Below are 27578 nucleotides of genomic sequence, written 5' to 3'. Positions count from 1 at the left end.
ACATACCACTTAGATCTTTTAAGACTCTGGGTTTTCTATCTATCTATCTATCTATCTATCTATCTATCTATCTATCTATCAAAAATAAAGAAGCACCAATAAAAAAGATAAGGCCTCATCTGTGACACAAAAGTTTACTAAACATAACATCTTGGATCTTCTTCTTCAAAATTTAAACCACATCTGTGGGCGTGGAACCTTAACTTCTTTTCTTAGCCACTGACTGATAAAAACTTGTTTCTGATAAAGTATCTATCTGTCTCTGTCTATCTGTCTATCTATATAATGTCATAGCTGATCTGCTCAAACCATTGATTTGAACTTGAATAGCATGTACCACTGACCAAAGTCAGTAAAGATGTGTTTATATCATGTTTCTTTGTATTTTTTACCACTGATGCTAATACAGAAAATTATCACCCACATAAACAGCACCTTCGAGGCTGCTCTGTAAACTCTCGATTCGTGGTTCCCAACGTTTTCATGTGTGCAAACTCCTCAACATCACCCACTAATCTGTTTATCAACTACATTATCTTTGGGCGAGCGTGAAACACTATCTATAACCTAAAACATGGGCCAAGCCAAACCTTACATCTCAATTTTGCCTTTGTAAATTTGTGTTTATGTTTGCATGTGTGTTTGTTTTGCCTCAGTGAAACGTGTTAAATCACATGTTGAGGGAGATAACTACTGGAGAAAATGGGGAGAGGTGGTTGTTGTTACCGTAAAGAACTGCAGCTTTAAACGGGAAACTTACAAAGAGGATCATGTGTTAGCCTTTTTTTTAAAGTTATGGTAAGGATACATCAGGTGGAAAATGGTCCAATGAGCCTTAATTCACACTACAAAGAGATACTAAGTGTATATGGTATATCACCATTCATAGAGCATAGGTCAGAAAGTGCTTAATTTGTAGCTGTACAATGCTGCACTTCAAATAATTGTATATAAATGTAATAAACACACACACATAAGATGTTTTAGGTGTAACCTTATTGGAGAGTGCAGGTGCTGATTCCACTAGAAGGACTTTATTCTGACATAAATTTCCCCTAACTCGGTCAAGTAGTGGGTGACTATTAATTACAAAGACAGAGAAAAACATATGGCATAAGAGATATACTCCATGTAGTTATTCATATTAACTATTTGCTTTGAACAAAGTTAGAGGAATCTTTAAACACAAACTTTACCTCAGTGTAACACTGGACAAAGTTTTTATATGGACAGACATTAAAGAATAAATCATTCTAAGAAGATATATTCTGGTTGTTGGTGGAGCAAACAAGGCAAAGGCTTCTTCCTCCAGGTAACAAATTCATCACTTCATTGATCAGAGTGTACATAACATGTGTTTTTTTTAAATGAGGGGAAAAGGAAGACGTTGTATATCCACGTACAGACCACCAAAGACCAATCAACATGATGATATGGGCCTGACATGGGTCATCACTAATACATCGTTATCAGAGTAAATGATTTCTGATTGAAGCTGATATGAAAATAAATAAATAGAAACGTGTGTGGCTCTGTTTTGAAAATTAACTCCTTAATTACGGCTGGGTTTCAAGAGAGATAGGTCAAAATGGTTGGAGGAATTTGATCACCCTGCACCAACCATTGACCGCAACTCAATCCGACACTTTCACCATAAAGAGACAGCCGTAAAAGCAAAACAAAGAGAAGTTTTAAAAATGTGTTTAATTACTGATTAAGACATGTAGGAAAAAGCACACTCATAGCTGAGACTACCAAAACATTCCTTCACTTCATTCATCTACAAATATAACACTTTGCAGTACTAAAGGTTGAGTCCATCATGTTAAAATCATCTGTTAAAACGAGTGAATCCCTCCCTCACATAGAGGATCTCTGCTGGTGGCGAGCTACGTGTTCTCCATATGAAAAAGTATTCTGTGTATAAATATATCTAGTTGGTGTTTACCTCATCACAGGCAGTGTTTCTGACATTAGAGAAGTCACAGCAATAATACTGTGTCCATACAGAGAGGTTTATGGATCATCAGGTAGTTTCTATCTGCCAGCAGCCGAGTGGCGACACTTCAGAGATCCACAGTAGCAGCTGAAGAATTTACTCTTTACCCTCCAGTAGTGGTCACCGTAGTCAAACCTGGTGAGGAGGAGACGTCAGTTCATTAAATTCATTCATTTTTTTTTATTTAAGTTCTGTCAAAAATTGAAGCATAGCAGAAACTTTCTTTATACTTGATATTCGTTTCTCCTCCACTCACCCTATCTGGTCTCCAGCTTTGATGGGCCTGCTGGAAAAGAAGGCTATCTTGGGGAAGCGTAGGTCCTGGTGCATGGTGAACACTCTCACAGCCAGCAGGTTGGGCTCACACAGGTGGTTGATGAAGCGGCCGATGTTGCCAAAGAGTCTCGCATCAATACAGTGAACATCTCCCACCTGCACAGGACGATGAAAGGATGAACAGAGTTACAGAGTTAAGTTCTCTTTGGGGTTAACCTGGTTTCAACCTTCTATCTGCTGTAATAGAAAAGAAAGTAAAGAAACTAACGATCAAGACAGCAGTGGACCAAAGTCCTGTGTTCTGCAAGGTGTTTTTTTCAATGGATCGTCAGCTGTTACACTGTTCTCTTCAAAGCAAACATTCTCCAACTCCAACAAAAAGGTCTATACATTGCGCATCATTTGCCACCACAAAAGGTGGAATTGTTGTCCTGATAACTGGAAACTCTGGGCGCGACGGTCCTTATAATACTGAGCTCCAGTTACCATCGGCTCTCTGCAGACGGTAATAATTCCACTCTAACTGCACAGTGCTGTTAGCGCTGGCATTTGTGAATTAGATGCTTTTTGCAACGAAGCTCATTTGCATAGAAAGGGTCCAAACTTGCAAATGCGAATGACTTATTTAAATATGCAAAAACAGCACCGGAGCACAGAGACACGATTTGCTCTGCAGCTCACTTTGGGGTGCAATTAACCCTTTGTATTTGCTCTGAGAATGAGCCAGTTTGTCTCATTTGCACAGGTTTAGCGGTTGCAAAAGTTAAGCAATCCTTTTGTGAATTAGGTCCTTAGAGTTACAGTCTCAGCCTGTCAGAGTCAAAAACAAGAACACTTTGTGAAAGTACTTTGCCTGCAAGGATTAAGTTGCAACCTTTACAGCCCTCTCCATGGCTGCTGGCTGAATCTACTGGAGGGTCTCAGAATCTTTTAGTACCTGGAGTTCGGCTCTAAGATAATTCAAAAAACAACTGGCTCATGAGGAACAAAACCTGAGACGTGATTTAAGAATAATTCATTCAACAACTAGCCCATCCTGTTACCATCAACAAGCTGTCTTTATAAGATCAAACACAGTGCATAAAAGCATTAGTGTGGCTGCTGATAGGAAGTAACAGTGAGCTGTCATCATGAGCTGAGAAGGGCTTGGATGAGCAACTCTGCAGCGCCCCCTCATGAGCAAACATATCAGCACATGTTTGTTTCTCTTCTTATTCTATTATATGTTCTTTAGATTGTTTGTTTCATTGTTTTATACTGAGTTACATTTTGTCTGTTTGCTTTACTCTCTGTACAGCCTGTTAAACTAATTAATTTTGCTACATGCCCAAAAAGCTACAAACTGCATTGAGGAAAACATGTAGATGAAAGTATTCATTATAATAGCATCTAATGATTATACGAATGTATACGAAAACAGTAAGTTATTAGTTATAGAGTTGTAGGAGCTGTTCCTTTCCTTGCTGACAATCAGTGTAGGATGTGTCAACTATCAGCAGGAGTCAGAAGTGACTCTAAAAGGGAAGAAAAACACATCCAAAGCAAAGAGAGAACACCACTTTCTGCCGACACAATTCCCAAACACTGCATCATTTTTTTGTCTCACCTCAGACAAAAACTTGCATGTGTGTAATTATGTCTCAGAACTAACATGTAGAGTTTCCTATCACAGCTTTAAATGCGTGTGAACCACTTCGGTCACCTTGTTGTCGAGGGTGAAGAGGAAAGAGTCGTTCTCCCTCTTATCAGCCTCAGCATCAGTGATGATCTCCCCGACGTACCTGTGAAAGCATCAGTTTCAGTATTTCATGCAAAAAAACAAAACTGAATTCCGTCATTTTCCTTACATCAGCTTGTCCTTACTCGCAAATAAAAGTTCCCTGAGGGATGTCCTGCACGGCTCTGACTCCCCAGCCCATCTTCTGAGTCCTGAAGAGCTGCAGGCGGACCCTGAAACAGAGAAAACACTTCAACCTCGCAAAGCTTCAAATGTTTTCCTGTAATTTTTGCTGAAGGTTTTGCAGAGAGCCCTAGTCCACGTTTAAAGTTTCTAACACTTAAATAAAGAGCGCTGGAGACTTTGAACCAGTCAGCTTTGCTGTATCTGTAACAGCAGGTGACATGGATCTGCGTTTGCAAAGCTTTCACCTTTCTGCAAGAAATAAAGTTGAACAAGTTGAACATTTTACTTAAAATATCTCAACATCTTTTTAAAAGCAATGTCTCTGCTAAAAGAGTGTCTTTGCTTGGTGCGAAACATCACAGCATCACATTCCACTGAACATTATCATTTAATTTATCTACATTGTAACTACTCTGACTGAGTAGAGAGTGAAGTTTAGGTGAGCAGACATGTGGAGAACAGAGATACGGGTGTCAGATCCACAGAAAAGAGAGGGTTAACTGGTTTGTTCAAAAGACATTTAAAAGCTTCACAAATGCTTCTTTAATCCCTTTAATCCTCAACACATACAGCATGTGTGGCTCAGGGTGAATTCAACTTTACAAAACAGCATCTTCAGTTGGTCCTGATCTGGTTATGTAGCCCACTACAGAGAAATCAGAGCATCTTAGTGCTGAAGCAGCTGTTTTATAACTCAGAAGTCTCTTTGGTTTACAGTTTGTTCCACTTCTACCTTCCTGCGTTCACTTTCCTCCCACAGACAGCAGCCTCACTACTTCCTTATCTGCTCTCCTTCAGCCACATTAGAGCTACATTTGCTGATTTCTGTCATTTCTACTGCAAACTTAAACATTTTTTCTGCTGCGTCATTTAAAAAATCTTTCCTCTATGATACCGGGAGGGTTTTACTACAGAAAACGCAGCAGAGTATCAGGGAGGACTGAATGGCCGCAGGCGACACCTCAAAAAGTGGAACAGCTCACCTCAGGCCGTTCTGGACCACTCGGTTCCTGCAGGTCCTCCAGCAGGAGCAGGCGTGGTTACACTCAAACAGCACCGGAGGCTCCCGCTGACAGAAGTCCAGGGGGAGCCGACCCTCCTACACAAAAGAGAACAAAAGGTCTGAATCTGGATTTCTAGCGACACATTTAACAAAATAAATGAAATGAATACATAAAGTAGCAGATAAATGTGTTTTTGTGTTTAAAGTTTGACCTGGAAGTGACACGGAAGTGATAAAATGTATGCAAACATACCTGTACATATTTTATGCATCTTAAATCTTAAAATAATACCACTGAATACATGTATTGAATCAAAATTAAACTTAAATGTAATTTGCATTTTCTGATTGTGTGTGTGTGTGTGTGTGTGTGAGTGTGTGTGTGTGTATACTCACGCTGTCATACCAACATTGCAGACTGAGCTGCCCACACACGCAGGTACTGGAGGAGCAGTCGTCTGTACAGCCGCAGTGCTGAAAGACAAAATCAGTGAGCGTTTATTAGTCAGTATTATGACAGTTCGTAACTTAGACTTTATTACTGCAGGTTTTTTTGGTTTAATATGGAATACAGAAACAGCAATCCTTTTCAGAGTAGTTTACTTTATTTGAAAACAATTGCTATTTAATATCTGGCAGACAGCAGTTCCTCCTGCTTGCCGGTTTGATCGAGCCCCTCAAACAGAGATGAGACCTCGATACATTTCCGTAACATTTCCAACTCCACTCAGTCTGAAGAGACAGTTTGCAGCAGCACCAGGTAAAACAGTAAGGCTGGTGATATTCTGCTTGCCAAAATCCCAAAGAGACCAAAACCAACAAGTCAGTTTGCAACAAAGAGGTAAAAACTGTTTTTAATTGGCACATTTCCTACGGTCCCTAATCAAGCGCGGGCTTCACACTGTGAAACCTGGGCTGTTGTGTGTTAAGGGCAGTAACAGATACCTAATAAAACAAATAAAAGTCTATCTGAAGCAGCTGCAGCTTGACTTGCCTGCAGTAGTGTTACGTTTTACCTCTAAGACGCATGTTTTAATGCCTCTCTTAGACACATGCGATGTGAAAACATCAGATTTCCACACCGAGAGAGAAAGTCAAAGTTTACGTTCTGCTCATACTCAGTGATTAAACCCCCACCGTGGAGCGACTCTCCTAACAGGAGGCTGACAGCAGTGTCAGCCAACCACAGTGGACGATTTAAGAGCGTGCTGTAGTTCAAAAGTGGTTTAGCAGACTTCATCAGCAGTCATCTTTTTCTATAGCCTGAAAACGTCGGAGCAGCAGACAGACAGACTGTGACAGAAACAGAAGGCAGTGTGACTTCAGTTAGTTTTATGAACTGTGTCATGCTTTGCTCTGTGTACATGACGCAAAACAACAGTGCATTGACCGGACTGTCAATTAACTCAATTAATCAGTTTTTCTACAGCTGTTCCAGACACATTATCTGTCCATGTTTAATATGAAGCTTTGACTTTTGGTCCCTTTATTAAAATAATATGAACTTTATTTATATAGCACCTTTAAAAACAAGAGTTTACAAAGTGCTTTGACAACCAAGCAAAGCAAATCACAAAACAAGCAAAGCACAAAACCCAAAAGGCAAAAGGAGAACCCACACAACATGGCCAGACCAAGGGGACAAAAGAGGAGAGAGGAGACAGAAAAGAAAAGGTAAGAGCAATAAAAAGCAGTTAAAGAGAATAAATGAAGCCAGAAAAAGTAAAAACAATAAATAGCGATAAAAGACATAAATAATAAAAAAACTAAAAAGGAGAAAAGAGGAAATAAAGCTATAAAAACAAATAAAAGCAATAAAAGAGATAAAAGCACAAAAAAAAGATAAAAGCACTAAAAAGAAGAATAAAGTGAGATAAAAACTTAAAAAGACGATTAAGAAGACAACATCACTTAAAAGCAAGTCTATAAAAGTGAGTTTTAAGAAGCAACTTAAAAGATGTCACTGATTTTGTAAGCCTTCTCCCCTCAGGGGAAGTTCAGCACCACCACATCATTTTAACACCTTAGATAAGTTTCATGTTTTACGTGTAAAATACAATTTTATCCTAACAACATGCAAGCCCACTCTAGTCTTCTGCACTGATCATTCTTATCATTGACTTTGGGGGGAATGCCTAACATTTTCATTTTAAAAAAGGCCCAGAAGTTTCCTAAAACAGGTTGGACCCTGCAGTTTTTAACAAACACTTCTGGAAACAGTGGAGCTCTATTGCACACAGGATGAAGATATCAGGTTTGGGATTCACACACAATGCTTGTTAGTCGGACACAGTCATTATTTGGGCTCTGCACATGGGATCTGCTGACAATAATAAAAATACAGAATATCATCAAAGTTATTCTCTAAATACACAAGAAAGGATATTAAATGTGTGTCCTGTTACGCTCTCTGCAGAGCACTGTAATAAAATTCACAGACAACTGAAGTCTCACCTGTAAGTGAGTGATGTCCTTGTCTATGTTCAGCGGGGAGGTGACACAGTTGTCTGGGATGTATTTAAAGTTTTCAGGACACGGCTCGCTGTCGACACCGTTGACGCAGGTGATAGGAACGGCCTCATAACCACGGGACATGTCCCTGAGAGAAGGAAAAATTATGTTTATAAGAATGTGATTCATATGTAAAAAGAAAAAGAAAATTAATGACAGGCAGATGAAGGAGAGAATGTAAAGGTGCATTGACCTTACATGTCATGTCTGTGTGTTAAAAACAGAGGAGGAGTCATGATGACTTAGCATGAAGGCAAGAACCAGGGGGAGACCATTAGCTCTGTCCAGAGTGACAAATATAACTACCAACACCTCCAGAGTTCGCTGCTTAATATGCAGGATCTGTGTTAAACATGTAAACAAACAACGCAATACTTTCTGACACTCCAGCACACAGTTTTTTTTCACAGTTCGGTTTAAAAATCCTCTCATATATTAAGCCTTAAGTTGTAAAACACATCGTGCTTCTGTTTCTTTAAAGGCAATCATTTGACCCTGCGTGTCACCAATCTTTGAACCCATCATCTGACTGACACCTGTAGTCGTGATAATGGATTCAGCATCTGCAAAGAGAGGAGTTAGCTAGCTAGGCTAACAGTAATCACTGTTGAGCATTCAGGTTGGTGAACTAGCGGCCTGTCAAAACTGAGAAACTACACTATGATTGTATAATCAAGGCCAAGTTTTGCAGCAGCTCTGTAAGTTTAGGGTTGAAGATACTAGTAAAGACTGACAGTGAGATGACGCTGTTGGGTAGATGTGTTTTATCAAAACGCTAGCAAAACAACACAGCTCAGAAAATAAGCCCAGAAGAAACGTCAGAAAGGTCAGACCACCGAGTCTGAGTGCAAATCTCTAATGTAACAAGTGCAGCTGAAAATGGTCATAGAAGTAAGAGAAGTTTGCCACTTTTACATCGCATTATCTCCATAGACAAACTGTTCTATCTGCCTCTTGTCTACCCTGAAGTGACAGTTGTTAGAGCGACGTCATGGAGATTGGGTCTATAGAAACTCTTTTTTTGTGTATCAAAGTGTTTCATAAGAACGACATGGAGAGGTGTGAACCCGCTGAGGAACAGTGCCAATGAAAATCCCCCAACGGAGATGAGAGCAGACAGCAGATAAATAACAGTCCTATACATGTAATATAAAGAATAAACATTAATAATATTGTGTTACACACACAGTAGAGTTGCTGTGTACCTGCTGAGCACTCTCTCCCCCTGACAGTCCCTCCCTCTCCTGGCGTCAGTCAGCTTCTTGTTGGTGTTGAGGGCCGTCCACACTTTGGAGCCGTGGACGCAGCAGTCCAGAGCCGTCTCCCCCTCCCTGTTCCTCTGGTTGACGTCAGCTCCTCGAGACAGAAACAACCTGCAGAGGGAGACGAAATTCAAGTTAGAAGTCTGTGGAACAAAAATAACAGTAATCTTAAAAACACAATAAACTGGTGTATCAACAGATGAGCAACGTGGGGACTTTGAAGCTAAAGCCAATTTCCTGCAGACATTTCTGGACTATATTTGCCAGGAGTTGATACGCTTCATTGCCAAAAGTATGAGAAACCTTGAACAAAGTTTGTTAACATCCCTAAAAACCAGCCACATTTGATTCTTGAATATGTCATTAAACACCATGAACGATGGTGATGTTAGGTCTGGCTCCATTTCCTTGTGGAGCACGGGGCACTGTCATGTTGGAACAGGGAAGGCACAAAAACTGAAGGAGCTTTTTGAGCAACTTTGTTTGTTAGGTTTAAAATCCCCAGGCAGCTGCTCCTGCATTTCTGTGTGTTGCTGCACGATATTGGAAAAAACTGACATTGCCATAACTTTTTGTTTTCTGCGATAAAAAAAATAACAGGAAATAAATAAATGCAGCGTGTTTTAATGTCCATATAAACAATTAACAATCATACTTTTTATTATTTAGGACTTTTGGGTCTATCTTTTAAAACAAGACCCCCTCTTACTCTTATCACCCTTTGGTTCAGCTACTCTGACAGCTGCATGCAAAAGTAGAAAGAGTTCAGGTGGAGTAACATGTTTCTGTATAAAATAAATACAAACAAACTCGTGGGCTGCAGTTGTGTTATTTTTAGTACGTCACCATTTCTAACGACGTTCAAACGAATATGTAATAAGCGTGACCAGCCCCGTGACCGTAACTTTTGAAAGCTCACCGCCTCCTACTTCCTGTCGACACCAGCCCATAGTGTTAACGAGCACCGGGAAAAGGTTCCGCGGATAACAGCAATACACACACTGAAAAGCTGCTACGCATAACTAAAAGCCTGCTTCAATCATCTGTGATGGCAGCAACGTCGTGTGCTTGTTTACAGTTCACAGGCAGGTGACACAGACACAGAGTTCACTCTGTGCTCTGGTAAAGAGCTGCACTATGTGATGTCAGACGGACTTTTGGCGCACATTAGTGATGGAAAACTGGCGAGTTTACCTTCTGCCTCGAGCAACAATAAAGAAGCAGTTTGACGTGTTGCAGTTCAATTGCTTTACTATCGCATGTCCTGCGATGTAACTATTGCACATGCGCACATCACAGTTGCGATTGTTACACGGTACATCGTGCAGCTCTAGTGCAGAGATTTGTCTGCAAGTGAACTTGGGTCTTCTTGACAGATGGTTCAAATTGTTGAGTTTTAGGGGGCAGCCCTGCCTTAAACATGATTCAGCCTAAAGGGGGTAGTGCATCTCCAGGTTTTGTGCTGAAGCAATTCAATTAATAACGTATATCTATTGCAAACAGCCATGACTTTAAGGAATGAAACCTCAGATCATTAAAATGTCACACTGTGTACAGGAAAACTTCACTGACAGCTGCAGAAATGAGCAACCAGCTCCCGGCTGCACTGCCACTGTGTTCACACTGAGAGGTAGGTTTCTCATTTCCACAGCTCTCAGTTAGGTGGTCAATGCACCAGAATAAATGTAACAAAAAGAATTATTATTTATTATTGCTTTGAAACTTCAGTGAGACACCCCACTGGCTGCTTCAAACTCATCCGGTTAATAATGCACAGATATGAACTTAACTGAAGGCCATATAACCCAAGAAAACTTTGTCTCCAGACTTCACACTCACATCACACACTCCAGGTGGTTCTCTCTGGCTGCGACGTGAAGCGGTGAGTCACCGTGAACGTTGATAGCGTTGAGGTCACATCGAGCCTCCAGCAGAGCCTGAGCGACGTCATCACAGCCCGACAGAGCCGCCCAGTGCAGGCAGACGTTCTCCTCCTGAACACAGAGAAGAGAGGGTGTCATCACTGACGTTGTGTACTGAGAGAGGCAGGACTTCCTAAAGTACAGGCTTAATAACAGGTTCCTATGTAAGATGCAGCATGATGATTCACAGGTTATGTACTCTGTATGTCTAAACTTAAGTACCATGTCATTAAATCCGTGTTTAAGAGAGAGAAGTGACGGGTAATATCAGTTAAATAGTTTATTTGTCACATTTTATGTTCAGGCAGAGTTTAAGCAGAACTCAAATTATCTAAACCAGGGTTTCCCAACTCCTGGGCCGTGGAATGGGCCTTGGGTCGTTTAGTAGCAGGCCGCGAAACCCAAGACTTGTCTGTGACATTCCAAACATATGCAGAGTCAGAATCATCGCATGGGCTGTGCCAAGCGTGCAATGGCACAGCACCTTGCACCTGCAGCAACACTTGAAAAACCCTGGCTTTGCATCCCCTGACGTGATATTTAATTTTGTTTGATCGTGAAGCCTGATGCCCCTCTACCGCTCTGTGTTTGTCAGTGAAATATATGAACTACACAGCATATGGACATATGACAGTTGGTGGAGAAGAAGTTAATATTTCAACAATGTGCGGAAATACGGACAGATTGCAAAGTTATTGATTCAGGAACAGAGCCTGAGAAACACACACAGATCTGTGTCATATCTGCTCCTCTCCTAACATCTGTCTCCTCCCTGCACTCATGATAACTCTACGCATGGATCACCTTCGGCTCATCTCATTCACAGCATGTGGAGATTTATTTTATTCTATAAAGCTTGTTCACGGAAATACAGGAACGATCGCGACCCTATTGAGTCAGAGGCAGAGCATGAGAACCACACACAGATCGGTGTCCTCACTGCGCTGCATGATTACAAACTGCTCACTGCTGGATCACATTGTTAGAAATTCCACTAAACTGTTGTAGATCACACTCTGGATCATCTCTCTGACCCGCGCCGTCTCTCCCTCTAGTCGGATCGTCCAGTATTAACTTTTATTGATTTTCTCAACAAACAGACAAAGGAAATATATTTTACTTGCACACCAACATAGGTATCTGTAAAAAGTAAGAAAAAAAAACAAAAATGAAAAAATAAAATAAACTAAAAACTTAATAAGTAATAAGTCTAAAGAAAAAGGAAACAAGAGGGATTATAAGGAGCTTACTGAGATGATTTACCGGGTAAACTATACAAAAGGGAGATAGGAGAGATATGGAACACTTGCGTTGCATAGGGAGTATGCCTCGAGATTTGTGAGAAAGTGGGTATTTTACGAACATGTCCAGTATAACCTTCCATAATTGTTGTTCTTCATTATAAACTCTCCTTCTGTCTCTATTAATTCTAACCTAGATTCATTTCTTGTCATCTTGGGTATGATTACAGCTTCCCTTAAATACCTGGTCAAATGTGATCTAATTTGCATATATTAATTATTAGTATATTTAAGAAAGTCTTTATTTTCAATAAGCTTAGGGCCATACCAACCTGAACACGCCCGATCGCGGCCGCCTCCTCCATGTTCACAGATGGAACATGGGTCGCAGAGTAGAGGAGGAACAGCGAGAGGAGACGTAACTAACACTAACACTACAGTCAGTGAACGTCTGCTTCAGACCAACATAAGAAGCTGCTGTTAAACACGCCGGCGTGCCGAATCTTTGAGGGTTTTTTCAGTAATTTAAGTGTGTGTTTTGGTTAGCGGAAGTGGCTACGGCGGCTCCACCCGCTGATCTCTGCTACACAGTCTCTGGCTCACCAGCGCAAGATGGCAGCGCCCGTCACAGGGGCTATTTTGGCTTTAATTTTGTACAATGAGAGCAGACGGAGACGCACCGTCCATCTTTATATACAGTCAGTGGTAAACACACATGCTCTGCAGAGAATTCAATTCAATCAACTTTGTTAATCCCTCCTGGGGTATTTGGTTTTGGAGCAGCTTGTAAACAAATAACATAAAAAAACAGTGCTGACTTTATCAGCACCCAAGGCCAGATCCGTGCAGTATAGCTATGTTAGAGCTGATTGGCTAACCTTAGCTTACAAACTACTGTTTTTGCTGGCAAAATACTATCTGAGTGTACATGATGTTAGTTAGCTTGTTTGCCCATTGACTCCACCAGCTAAAATGAGTCATGATGCTAACTTGTGTTTTATCACAAACGTAGTTGATGTTTTGGCAAAAATAAAATACAACGCTTACCGTAAAACATGCACGTGTGTAACGTATAATGTCGTGTATGTCACATCACTGGTTTGCTGATACCCCAGGATGCTTTCCCATAACTACAGAGTGTGTGTAAAAGCAACAGGATGCTGATCACATCACAGGTGTCATTAATAACAATCTCCATATAGTACCTTTAGAGTCAAGGTGAAATGAAAAAATGTCATTTTAATCCTTTTAGATCACATCCCCGGTAATATTGTGCATCTATTTGACAATATAGAAAAAATAAATACAGAAAATCCAAATCCACATCCACATCCAGCTGTCAATCAATCTGCAACATTTAGCCGCAGAGCACCAAGAATGCTCGGTCAGTTAGCTAGCTACTGCGCTGTGGAGAACGTCTGTCTACGCCCACAACGATCAAATCAAATCCCTCTAATGATATGTCCCGCCTGCACGTCCCGTTTCACTCGGAAATATGTCACGATACGGAAGCTAGATACTCTAGAAATGCCGTTTCAGCTCGACTTTAAGCAGATAAAGTTATGAACTGCTGTGACATCCTCTCTGTCTAATTTAAAAGCACATCTAATTTTAATCAGCACATAACATAAGTCTCCTTCTCTCCTGGATCAAGGTGACACTTCCCTTCTGATCCTCCACTTTTATACATACACTCTTTAAGTGGTTTAAAACATTATGCATCCCATGAGATCACACTAATTAGACAGCTGACTTAGAAGAGCTACAGCACTGTATGATGTGTGAAAACAGGGTGTAATGGTGTGAGCTGTAATAGTGAACAGCGTGTCGTGTGCACCGACCTTGTCTCTGATGTTAACATCGGCCCCTCTGGCCAGCAGCAGGTGGACCAGCTCCTTGTGCTTGTACTCGATGGCCCAGGTGATGGGAGTCCATCCTCCGTCGTCCTGCACAGACACAAGCTGTAAAACCGCTGCAAAGATTTAGACACCAACACCTTTAATTGACCCGTTATGTGTTCGCAGCAGTTAGTAAATGAGGCACTTTGTGTCTTTGTTACTCCCTAAAAACCTGGCATTTCACTCTGGGGCAAAGGTGGTGATTACTTTTCCTAAACATAACCAATCTGTAACTGTTCCTCAAAGTCAGACAATCAGTCACAGTTTAGGCACCAAAACTACTTGCGTATGTTTAGGAAAAGATCATACTTTGGGCTGAAATAACACGTCAACTTGTGTTTTGGTCTCACAGGGGGAGACAGACAAACAGCTTCACTGTGATGGTAACAGAGCTGCCCAAAGTGTACACTGCTACTTCCTACAAAAACCCGCCCAACCAGGTGATGTACAAGGTTTTTTGGGAGTCCGGTGTGTCTTTACCTGAGAGTTGATGTATTTGGATGCCTTGGAGAGTAGATGATGGACTACATCATAATGTCCCAGTTTAGCTGCCAGATGCAGACAGGTGAAACCCATGATATCCTGGGATGACAACATGATGCACAATGAACAACACAGCACTACTGCCACCTCTGTCCACGTCCAAAAGGAAGGGCATTTCACTGGCTTCAGGACGCAACAGTTAAAACTCGTGAAAGAAGAGAAATGTGTCCAACAGTTCAGAAATGTTATTTAACAACAGTAGCTGTCTCCTGCCCTCCAGAGCCTTGTTTGGGCTTTGATGAATTACATTTTGACATTTTCAGTGGATGATCAATTAACGAGATCCTAAAGAGCAATCACATGCTTATCTGTACTCTCCTTCTGTCGTGACTGTTTCCTTCTCAAGTGTAAAGCTGCTCTAATCTAGGCCTCATGCAAGAACATTTTATTCGTCTTTAATCTCTCCTACTTTTTCTCCTACATCTGTTAGAAGGGAAATTATAACTACATCATCAGAAGCCATGAATGGGTCATTGTATATGTATGTGTGAAGAGTATACTTATGTGTTTATGCGTGTATTTTCTGGTTTCGTGGATTTACATATGCATTTATTTTTATTATTATTATTATTATTATGTGTCTTGTTTGTCTGTTTGTTTATTATTTCTTGCTTACTTCAGATTTCTTAGTTTAAGATTTTTGTGTAAATACATAAAAAAATAAAGTATATAAAAAAAATAATTGATCCCCATAGGGAATTCGATACACCAAACTCTGCAGTTAAAACATGAAACACCATAAATGTGTTTTTCAGGCGGTAAAAAGATCAGTAAAAGTGTTGTGATCTTAAATAGTGGACAGTACAAGAGGACAGAGCAGTGGCAGCAGGTGATAGAGTGATGGATGAAGAAGCAGATTTTGACATGTGAACACATCGGGCTGGTAGGGCATGTTAACATGGTTAACACTGACTGGGATGATCTAACAGGCCAAGTGTGCGAGGACTCACCTTGTGGCTGACAGCCGCTCCGGCTCTCAGCAGGTACTTCACTGTGTCCAGGTGGTTGTTTTCACAGGCGGCCATCAGAGGTGTTCTCTGCTCCTCGTCAAACATGTCCAGGTTAGCTCCAGCCTGTGTAAGATACGATAAAATAACATGTGATACGAAACAATGGTATATTATACTAATCAATACCTCATGATACAATAACACACAATACAATAATAATAGTTTTAAATGGTTCAGAAAAGACTGAAATTGATATCGATGCCGCTATATGAGCTACAAAAGCAAAAGAGGCAAAAGAGGACTACGTGTTTGAAAGCAGGTGCGCGCTGCGGACGTAGGTGACCCGCAGAGCGAAGAGAAAAGAAAAGAGATCAGAGACCAATGAAGCTGCTACTTTCGTGTTATGTAACCCTTTCATATAATCCAAAGTTTTCCAGCATTGTTTTTTTTTTCTAAATACCTTCATATACCGTATACTAGGGGTGGGGACGAATATTCAATTACTCGAGTACTCGTTGTTGACGTCATTATTCGAGTAACGTTACACTACTTGTGCACCTGAGCATGCAATGTTTTCAGCTAAAGTAGTTTAACTCAGTTACATGCACCATGTCAGCTGTGACCAGGAAAAGTGATGTCTGGAAGCACTTTGAAAAAAAAAGACAACGATAACGTGCTGTGTAAGATATGTGTTGTTAAACTTGCTTTTATAGAATTACTAGTTTCCTGTTCACACACGTCGTTGTGATGATACCAGAGCATCATCCAACATCACGCCGGACAACAGCAACGAGAGTGGAAAAAATGTGAGTCACGGTTATGTGTTTTTAACGGTAAAAGAATATATAATATTACTCAAATACTGAGATAACTGGAAATGCCCATCCCTACCGTGTACCCCGGGATTAAAACTGCCTTGGTGCCTTGGTGTGACACGTTTTTGCAAAAACACACGATCATCTCCCTCTTTAACAAAAGGCCTCTCTCTCTGTAGGGATCCTTTCTGTAACGTTGTCAGACACTTAGAGTAACAATCTGAGCCTGTCATTGGAAAAACCGTTTAGTGGACATACTGTGATCTGCTACGTTTGTCCCAAAATATCACGTTGCAGCCATTACAACCAACTAAACTAGTACTCGTTCTTCGTTAGCCCCCAAAATATGTTAAATTAAGGCACAGGTCTGAAAACACCAGAGTTTCCATTAACATCGACAGAGATGAGAGCGATTTTCTAAGTCATGTAAGAAAATGCTTTTGTTCCATGGCCGACAAGAGGAAACAAATATTTAAAATTGTGACATAGACACTTGATAAACACAGGCCCTGAGGTGAGCTAACTGAAACACAGTCTCCTCACCTGGACCAGCATGTGGCAGATCTCCTGGTGACCCTCAGCAGCCGCTGCATGCAGAGGGGTGCATTTGTTTTGGCCCTCCATCAATAGGTTGGGGTCTCTCCCATCAACTGTAACATACAAAACATTGGTGATTATACAAATCAAAAAAACATATACAGAGTTCATTTAATCAAAGCTGCTTAATGTCAGATAACATTTATTTTTGAGGTACCTAGCAGGTGGATGACCTTCTGGAGCTCTCCTTGTTTTGCAGAGATGAACAGCTGCCTGGTGGGATACTTCACTTTCTTTGGTTTCAGGCTAAAAGGGATAACGGTCTCAATTATTTATATCAAAGGGCAGATGGAGCCACAGAGCTCTTCTTTGGAAAGTGAATCAAAATATTTTAGTTTAACTTACTTCTCATCATCCAGAGCCATCAGGATGCTCTCCAGGGACTCTTTAGGTAGTCTGTCCGCAGTACAAACAGCTTCACTCTTTAACCTGGAGACAGAAAGCCAGCCTGGTGCTACTTGTCTGAGTTCTAACGGATTTAAGTCCTTAATATTGAAGTGATTTCAAAGTGAAGTTTTGTCTTTCCATATGAGAAGATGAGAAGACGCAGACAGTGTCAGTCGTGTGTTACCTGCTCGGGCTGTCGTCTCTGCCTCTCTGTGGCTCGCTGGTCTTCTTAGCTCGGAGGATCTGTGGGACAGCAGGTGTGTTTGATACTGACGGCAGGGTGGCCACAGTGGGCACAGCTGGGAGTGTCGGCCCGGGGTTCGATCTGGGTACTGAGGGAGACGGATCGGCCTTCAGCACCGTGACCTCCTTCGCTCCACTGGCATCCTCGCCGCAGTGGGGACAGAACCGGAGATCTTTCAAGATGGAGGCACAGTCACGGTGAAAGCGGTGGGAGATGCTGCCGTACGGTCTGCACTCCATGAAGGTGCCCTGTAGAGAAAAACAATGCCGTTAGGTCCAGACTATCCCAGTTATTCACCAGTCGTCATTTTAACAAATCTTCTCATTAAGAGCAGGGGTCACCAATGTGGTAGCCTGAAAAACACCTCACCCTTTCCAAATGACCTGGAGTATTCAGCAGTGCTCTGCATTTTATTTGTCACTTTGTCAGAGCTCTTTGTACAAACTGCTGCACTGTTTTTGTTTTGTTTGTTTTTTTAAGATTATTGTTTGAGAGAGTGGTTAATCACATGCAGCAAATGATCACAGACCGGGAGTGGAACCTTCGACCTGTGTGCTGAGGACTGCAGCCTCTGCTCTACCAACTGAGCTAAACCAGCACTCCAAAGACATAAAATTCACCAGCTCGAAAACAACAATTCTTATTATTTATGGCAAACAACTCCCGAGCTTGATGTGAGCATCTCTATAATTGCTAGTGGTAAGGGCTACAGGCGCTATGTACATGTCTGTTTGAACTGAATGTTAAAACTGATTTATTTTAGGGGCGCTGGTTTGGCTCGGTTGGTGGAGCGGGCGCCCCGTGTGCGGAGGCTGCAGTCCTCGTTGCACTGATCGCAGGTTCGGCTCCCGGTCTGCCGATCATTTGGTGCATGTCGTCCCCTGCTCTCTCCTCCCGGCATTTCCTGTCTGTCTTCGGCTGTCCTGTCAATTAAAGGCAAAAAAGCCCAAAAAATAATCTTTAAAAAAAAAAAAAAAACTGATTTATTTTACACTGTTGATTAACTAATGGTGATTATTACAAACTCAGCTATTAAAGAAAGAAAAAATCATTATCAATATATTTTTTAAGTTCCCAACACTAGCACTTGACAGCTGCAAAACAAAGTAGCTGAATATGTTAAACTCCTACAGGACATTTTTAAGTCTGGCAATCTGTTGGTATTAAAAAAAGGGTGACGAGAAACATAAGCAAAGATGTTCGGGGGGTCTGAGGGCACTCTCCCGCGGGAGAAAAAACTGTCATTTTAACCTGCAAATGAAGCCTTTTGGAGTGTTTTGAGTTAATACTCGTAACATCTGGTTTTGATATACAAATAAGTAAGAAACCCGAACAAACTCAGGTTTTACTCTACTTGCCTACAAGGAGTAATACAAAAGTTAATAATAGAGGTTAAAGTAATAATCTCGAAGATTTTCATTTAAATAAATGTCTGTTAAGTCTCTTTCACTGAATGAGGTAACACAATGGTGATTGAGCCGATGGCCCACTGACGAAAGCCTTGCAGTATATCATATTTTTATGCACTGGATGTCTGTGGCGACATTTGCTGAAAAAATCACAAGCGGCGCCCAGTTAGTGACGCGTTTTCCATCAGCCAGCAGTGGTTGGTCTGCCAGAGAGGGTAGGCTGAGCTAAGCGGCTGCTTTTCCGCTCTCTAATCTACTATGGCTGAACAAACAAAGAAAAGATGGATGACTACAGATACAACTTCAACAATAAGTGAAAATCCAAAGAGAAAGAAACAAACTCGACGCTCAGATGAAGCAAACAGTCTGAAAAGGAAAGAGACCGTCAGCCAGGAAAATCAAGAGTTACAACCGGAGCCAACCGTGTACGTCTGGTTAAATTAGGAAGTGTGCTCCCGCAATTACCGTTTATCGCCATTACAGGCGCCAAAGAGAACAAAACTTAAATCTTCGAGATTATAACTTCTTAATTTATAACTTACTTCTCTCTGTGTTTCGCTCCTTTATTGTTTGGTCATGGGCAACTCTGTGATTGAATTTCAGGTGATTAAACAAATCGGTCGTGTTCCTTTGTAGTGCAGACACCACATGAAAGAGTACACGGTATTTGTTGCTGCTCCTCGTCAGACTCTTTGAAAATAAAGTGTTTCCAAACAACGGAATTACTTTTACCTTTCTTGTTGACCAAAGGCTCTCTGTGAGACTGAACTACATGCCGCTACAGCCTGGCGAGTGAGTGTGGGCGGGGAAAAGGTCATTGCTGAGGGAGAGGGGTGCGCTGGATTTATATCACAGGACAAAACGAGAGCTACAAAATAATTGTTTTTACTCGATTTTTTAAAAAAAATTTTTACAATTGTTGGAAGCCAAAATCGTAATTAAAATTCGATTAATTCAGCGGCCCTTTACTACACTATAGCTTAATGACGGACATTAATGACTTGTTGGACATTTAAAATAGTGTTTTAGGTAACTCTATGAATCTTGAAATCTATGAAACTTGTATTGTTCTAAATATTGTCTAAATTACTTGCGTGAGTTTAAAAAATAGCAAAATATTTACAAAATCAGAAATGTTTTGATTGATAGGTTTTTGTGTTCGTTTATCACCTCTTACTGTAAAACATCCAAAGTGTGTGTCTTTTTTTGAATGACGATTCTAACAGTATGCTTTATTGAATCTTTTCTGAAGGCATTTCTAAGAGTTAATCTTTTTTTAAGCTGTATATCTTTTGCTTTTCTGTTTCAAGACAGTTTTGATTATTTAAGTTCAGTTTGTAAAATCGTTGAAGTACTCCTCAATCTGTACATTTAGCCACTGGAAACTGCAGAAGTACCCTCGGGTACAAGTAGTGACTGGACACCACTGCTTTAGAGTCTGTGGGGGCCGATAGACACAGTGGGTAAGAAAAAGGACATTATAGAGGGATAAAAAAGGAAATGGGTAAAATGGAAGAGAAATGAAAAGATCAGAAAACAGGAAGGTTTAGAAGAAGGAGACAAAGAACAAAGAGAGGTAAAGAAGAACCAGCAAAAGAGACAATGAAGGCAGAAGAGAAAAGCAGAAGAGGAAATAAAGGATGATTTCATGTACTCGTAGGATTACCACGTGTCACATATGGGAGACCACTCGCCTCTCATTCCTGTCTGATTTAACATTTCTCCGCTGTGCCTCTTGAAAACCGTATTTTTATTTTTGTCTCATGTCATTCCAGCATGTGTAAACATAGCTTATGCATTAGAGCGGATTGTGCAAGGACATACAGACAGACCGTGTCTGTGATTACTCAGTAAGGACACTGCATTTAAGTTTTTAATACAGAATGGTCCTGAACTGACGAGGGAGGAGGAGAGGAGAGAGTTTATAATCGTGTAGCGCAGTGAGGAGACAGACGTTTCCTCGAGGAGAGGAGCAGATCTGATCATACTCTGCCCCTGACTTAATAACAGTCACGATCTGTACCATATTTCCGTGCACAGTCCAATATAAAGCACAAACTACGTCTCCACATGGTGGAAGTGACAAGAGCGGGAGCGGTGACCCACATGCAGTTTATCATAAATAATGCAGCGCGGGGAGGAGACAGGCGATAGGAGACAAGCAAATACACAGATCCGTGTGTTTCTCATGCTCTACCTGGCGCACAGCCACTCTAAAGTATAAACTTTGCCTCTAGATGCTGTGAATGACAGGAGCAGCAGATCAAGCAGATCATCATGTGCAGGGAAGAGAAAAACATAAGGTTGATCTTTCTGTCACTGTTAACACAGTCTGTTGTGTAGGTCATATATTTCACTGATGAACGCAGAGCTGTAGAAGAGCATCCGGCTTCATGACCAAACAAAGTTTCATATCACGTCATCGCTTCAGTCCGTACTCACCCGCTCCCTCCCTCCCTCCCTCCCTCCCTCCCCTCTATGCTTGTGCGCAGCAGCTCTCCCCCTCTCAGCGCTGCGAGTCTGCATCACAGTTTTTTGTATTATATGATGTTTTTTAAAGTCTGATGAAGGTGAATTAGCTTCCGGGTTTGTTTGCATACAAAGCGGGAAAGTGACATTCGATCACAAGTGGTCACTGAAGATACATTTGAGGGGCTCGTTCATGCTAGCTGTGAACAGCTGTGCTTCAGGCTGTTCACTTGTGAACTGCTCACCCAGGGCACATGGGTAATACCAAATGTGAACAAGGCCTTGGTGACCTTGGTATTTCAAGGCATGTGAGTCTACCTGGAACATCTTTATTTTTGCACAGCAATGCACACTTAGGGTTTATTTCCTATGTTTTATCTATTGATTTATTTATTGGTTTGTTTTGCGCCGTTTTATTTTTGGGCTGAGTAATTAATGTGTGATTATACTACACTTAAAACCACATTCATATATAATTACTCTTGAAACAAAATAAATAAATGATAACCAAAAAAACTACTTCATCCCTAAATTTGTTAAATCCGACCTCAAAGTTTTGACTTCTTGTAATCTTTCCACATTTCAACACTTTAATCCTAATCAATTCCCCTGTAAAGATATAAATAAGGTACACTCTAAAACTAATGTCAGGTACCTGTCAGAGTGTCTACAGTATCAGCGTGCTTAGTGTCCACTCACCGTCCTACAGAAGAGTCCACAGCCGGGGCAGCACTGGTGCTTCACCATGCCGGCCCGGTGGTCCTCACACAGGACCAGCAGGTGCACCGTGTTGGAGGGTCGCATCATTTCCTGCTTCATCACTCGTCTCTGGCATCGACTCAGCTGTGTAGAGATAGATAACAAGTAAAATTAGAGTTGTATCTGATGTTTAAGGCCAGTATTAAAGTAAGACAATAATAAGAGTTTACCTTTCTGTCAGTGCTCTCCATGGCCATGCAGGTCTGATCCAGTGCGGAGAGGCTGCCTCCGCTGTGAGGAGTCTCCATACGACAGCAGCACAGAGGTAACTCCTCAGCTAGGTCTGTTTCTGTCACCTCAGCACCCCCTGCTGCCCCTGCACACACACATCACATCAACGCCCGATCATACCAAAGCACTGACCTATGTGACAGATATATATGTGTTCTGTAGAAGAAGAAGGGGACAGCATAATGAGTCGGTGAGATGCTGTTATCACCTGACAGTGGAGGTGAGAGCAGCTCCTCCTGAGCCTTCAGGTCGAGACAGTCCAACGCCAGCTCTGTGTATTCAACATGGCTGCCGTCTGCAGGTTCCACCTCCATCAGTGATTCCTTTCTGACGGCCTTCAGAGTCTCTGGTAGAATCACGGGTTTTTCATCTGCTGCAGCTCCGTTCTTCACCTGACTGGCTGCTTGATCCTCTTTCTGATGGAGAGAAGGACGGTTTGCATGTCAGACATACTTTGGGCCAAACAAGTTAACTTATTATTATTATATTATTACTATTTATTATCTATTTATTTTTCACTGTGTGAAACTGTATGATGATTTTAATGTGCCATTGATGTATAGATTTTTTTTTTTAACTGTATCAGAGCATTGTGAAGTCCAAGGCAAATTTCACACTGGGACAATAAAATCTTATCTTATCGTATGTTATCTTAATGAAGCAGTTACAGGTTAAAATCGTTGTCTTTTTATCGTGTCAGTTAGTGAAGATGATGTGACTTAAAACATAAAGAGAGTAGTCAGCTGGAAAAGTTTTAATGACTGCCCGACAGATAGTGCTAATGGAAAACTCAATAATCAACATAGTGTAAAAGTGAACATAGTGATTTTACAGAGAGGAATAAATAAATAAATACATGGACCTGCCTTCTCCTGCTGTTTGAGGGCTTTGGCCTTCTTCTTTGGGACCAGGTCGTACATTCCCATCTTCCTCTTCCTCCTCTTCACAGCTGGGATAAACACACAGAGCGAGCTTAGCTAAGTCATCACCAGGAATTTAATTTGTAAACTAAATAAGACATTGAGGCCATCACTGGTTTAAATAGAAAACTACTTTTAAATTACACTCCTAATAGAACAAGGAGTGATGTTGCACTGAAACCTTATAAAAGCAGTGTCACATGAGCTTCAAATACCCCAACAGGAAAATAAAATCACATACTACAGGAAATAAAACAGGAACAGGTTTAATAAGAAGATATCTAATTGTAAAAAGAACCACAATAATAAAGCCATACTGTCCGTCTGTTGTCTTTACAAGTTAAATTGTAACTGAAGAAGTTTGCAGAAGTATTGACTAACCTGGGAGAGGTTTGATGGAGGAGGTGGCAGCTCTCCTCTTTTTGCCTTTCTGGCTGTTAGGAGGCTCCGTGTTAGACGGGGGTCTAAACTTCTGTCTGTCCTTCAGGCTCGACTTTGGTGCTTTCTTACCAGCAGGCTGTGGGAGCATAAACAAGATTATTATTATACTTTCCTCATATGTATGTATAATAATAGAGTGCATTCAGAAAGTATTTGTGCCTCTTCTACTTCTTTCCACGTTCTTATTTCAATGCCTTATGCTAATATATTTTGTCGCCTCATCAATTTACAATCAATGCACCATAATGACCGATGACTGATATGAGCCTATCGCAGACAGATCTAATTATTCTATAAGTTTCCAGCAGACGTTGGCTTTATGTAGAACAAACATTTGTGTGGAAAGCAAAAGAGGTGGACTGCATTGGCTGTAATGCTTTGGCCAAATATTAAGTATCATCTGGTGAGAATGCTTTTTCCTAATCTCTATAAACAGACATCTTCAAATGAGTGAAGAAAAACTCTGGTCGTAGATCGTCTCTCATCTACAAATATATTCCTGTGTCAAGTTTAGTAGTCGTACTGTAAAACATGATGAAGGCACGGAAAAGAAAGTCTTGATCCAGGAAACCTTTGTCTTTTATTTAAATATACTCTGCTTCTCAGCACCTGTGAGAAGTTTTTTTGCTGGTTATTTCGCTGGGTTTGGATATTACGCTTATTACAGGTTGATTTAGTCATCATGTTTAAAATCCTCTCAGCACTGTCTGCAGCACAAGTAGCAGAGCACCGCGGCTCAGTAGACGCTGGTCCACACTAAAACTGGTTAAAAAATGTATGATAATGTTTCATATTCTTTAATAAAGTTGTTTAAGTTGGCCCGAGTATCTTTGGATGATTGTGCACGAATCACATAGCAAAGGTGGATTTTCATTCCAGGTATAAAATGTAGGCGTCATAACCACAAAATGTGAAGTGTTCATGCACAGAGATTTCAGCCTTGATGTTTTTCCACCACATGACCCTCGCTGAACTTCCCCTCTCACTGAAGATGAACACTGAGAATGTGGTTGAAATCAAAAACCATATTTAAATCAGACATTTTAACACCAAAGCGTTTATCAGCCTTCACACACATAAATCTTATATCTGTTTACCTTGACAACAAGAGAACTTGTCTGTCCTTTTTCTCCTTTTATGGTCGGTACAGAGCCTGAACCAGGAGTTAGTTGCACAGAGCTCCCAGCAACCGCAGCAGAGGCAGGGAGTCTCTCTTTAACAGGTGGAGCAGCCACACGACCAGATGTGTCCAAAAATAAGCCCCCAGAAGCTGCTCCAGGCCGTTTGCTGCGGAGAGCTCCATCACTACTGAGTATGGGGGAGCTGTGGAAGGGGGTTATCTTTACTCTGGGCCTTTGAACAACCTGTGTTAGTGGACCCTCAGCACCCATGGGTGTCCCAGAGGAAGGACTGGAGGGTCTTCTGCCTGGTCCAGGGCCCTTACTGGCTCCACTGGGATCCATTGTTGTCCTGAGGGGGCTTTAGCAGCACCTGAGAAGGAGTTTTAACAAGTTTTACTCCTCTCTTTAAGAACCATCAAGCTCCTCAAACATTATCACATAAACAATCCTAAACAACGCTGTCATTCCGATGCAGTACATACATTAAGAATCTGTGCAACATTTCACATGCAGGACAATGCACAGTGTAGATTGACAAAGTTAGTTATCACATCCTTGCATAACAATGAGGTTTAAAGAGGGAAGAAAGGAAAAGCTCAGCCCGGGTTGAGCTGCGGTCTTATCAGAACATCACGTGAGACGAACAGAGCCGCTTATAGACGTTAAAAAGATATAACACTGTGTAAAAGTCGGAGGTAAAAAAAGTTGCATCCTACCAGCTCCAGTCGGTGTTGCTGTAGTCGAGCGAAGGAGGTGAGGAGGGATGGGACCGGAAGACGAGAGTATACACTTCCGCCCCAGCCTGTGCAGTGCAGAGGCACGTGACGCGCTGTGTGCGCTGCATTCATGTCCGTGTGGATCATTCAGAAAAATATCACCAGATATGTAGTTGCATCGAGCTACAAAGGGGACGACGATATACGGATTCACTTTTAATTACATTTTAAAACCGCGTGGAGTTATTAATTTTGACAATGAAATGATAAAAAATTATTAGTTATTTAGCGGGCTGTTAAATGGCATTAACCCTTAAAAGTGGGTCAAAAATTACCCGGTGAGGTCGTTTTCTTGCAATATCTTTGCAATGAAAAGTTGTGAACATTTCATATTCCTGGTATTCCTCAAAAAACATGTTTTTGATATTATGCCATTTAAATTTTGAAGTTACCTTAAATACAATTTAATTTTAAATACAATTTAATTTTAGTTTTTGTATTACTACCCCAAGCTTCCATAATAAGTAGGTCAAAAATGACCCACATGCATTTCCTGTGGGATCTCATGCATCTTCATTTTTACCTTACAAAATATTTGATGTCATCAAATTCATATATTTCAGCAACATACTTGCACATTCATTCATGTGTGGATGTCATGACTATTGTGTGAAAGAGTATGTTATCATGTATTATCATGTATCAACAAATAAGCTTACATTATAGTTAGCTAAGACTAGCTGGCTAACTAAGCTAGTTAACCTTTACTAACATTACTGTATGTATTGTACGTGTGTGCGCATGCATGTTTGTGTTCATTATATAGCTACATATTGATGGACAGGTTTGCTTGTCATTCAAAACATTCTCTTCCTTTTATGTATCCTCATCCAGGCTGTCATGGCTGCTAGGTAGTCAACAACAGATGTAGGAAATACAATGTGCCTGTGTGCAATGATCACAGCCAGAAACAGGTAGTTTGTCACAGCTGCATACAGTGAGACAATGGTAAATGGACTGTACTTGTATAGCACTTTTTTAGTCTTCCAACCAAGTAAAGCACTTAACATGTCACATTCACCCATTCACACACTGATGGCAAATGTCTAAATGTCAATCTCCAATCAGATCTATGCCCATTCATACCCAATGGCTATGCCACATTGCAATTTGGGGTTCAGTGTCTTGCCCAACGACACTTTGACACGTGACTGCAGCAGTCAGGGATCAAACCACCAACCTTCTGATTGAGAGACGACTGACTCTATCACTGAGCCACAGACAGAGGAACTGTCAATAACTGGACAGTTACGGACAGTCACACACACACACACACACACACACACACACACACAGACAGACACAAAATGGATGTTGACATTTTTCAATTGCTTGTTTTGTGTAATTTTCTTCTTTTTCAGTTATCAAAATGGTCAAAATGTTTTTAAAATGTTTTAAGATGTTAAAAATAAAAATATTTTAAACATGAAATCACATGAAATCATTCAAAAATATAAATATATGTGGACAAAATATAAAACAAACTATAATATAAATAATTACTCTTAACCAAAATAGCATTAAAACACATTCATTCTAATACGGGTCATTTTGACCCACTTATGGAAGGGTGTAGGGTCCAATCACTCGTGCATCTAAGGATTAAAGCGAAAACGGATGTAGGTGACAGTGAAACCTCTTTCCATCTTCGGAATGACATAAAAGGGCCAGTGTTGACAATTTTAAGTTGTGCTACTTATGACAATAACAATAAGAATAATTACAAGGAAATCTGTCTTTCAATGCATTAAAATAAACCAAACTTGTGCACTGGACCTGTCCTATGTCAAACATCCTGGCATTGTGTGCTAATAGTCCTGATGGCGGCGCTACAGCAACAGTCCAAAGTTTAAAACTTTATGAAAAATCATAACAAATCTATCCTAGGTGCTACAACCCTG

General features: G+C 40.9%; 1 protein-coding gene across 2 annotated transcripts; it reads right to left on the bottom strand.

Moving 5' to 3' along the window:
- Positions 1–1707: 1707 nt before the first annotated feature.
- ehmt1a (euchromatic histone-lysine N-methyltransferase 1a) lies at positions 1708–25647 on the bottom strand. 2 transcript variants are annotated; one of them, XM_069682318.1, is made up of 23 exons: positions 25618–25647; positions 24878–25271; positions 23721–23856; positions 23286–23368; positions 22628–22835; positions 22359–22504; positions 22129–22272; positions 17492–17799; positions 17266–17349; positions 17078–17166; positions 16867–16973; positions 15509–15631; positions 14496–14597; positions 13959–14063; positions 10794–10948; positions 8898–9065; positions 7636–7780; positions 5578–5655; positions 5162–5277; positions 4139–4225; positions 3978–4056; positions 2256–2431; positions 1708–2134 (listed from the first exon to the last, which is right to left on the bottom strand). In XM_069682318.1, exons 2-23 carry the CDS (start codon positions 25241–25243, stop codon positions 2038–2040), a joined length of 3102 nt encoding a protein of 1033 aa, XP_069538419.1. In that variant the 5' UTR covers positions 25244–25271; positions 25618–25647; the 3' UTR covers positions 1708–2037. The 2 variants fall into 2 exon arrangements, with proteins under 2 accessions (XP_069538419.1, XP_069538418.1); XM_069682317.1 differs by lacking the exons at positions 14496–14597; positions 23286–23368; positions 23721–23856; positions 24878–25271; positions 25618–25647 and having other exon boundaries at positions 22628–22810.
- Positions 25648–27578: the final 1931 nt, after the last annotated feature.

This window comes from Semicossyphus pulcher, unplaced genomic scaffold, assembly GCF_022749685.1.
Source record: "Semicossyphus pulcher isolate SPU_LCO1_2020_fin unplaced genomic scaffold, fSemPul1.0.p SCAF_6, whole genome shotgun sequence".
Taxonomy (NCBI): Eukaryota; Metazoa; Chordata; class Actinopteri; order Labriformes; family Labridae; genus Semicossyphus; species Semicossyphus pulcher.
This window is presented reverse-complemented; position numbering and strand designations above follow the sequence as displayed.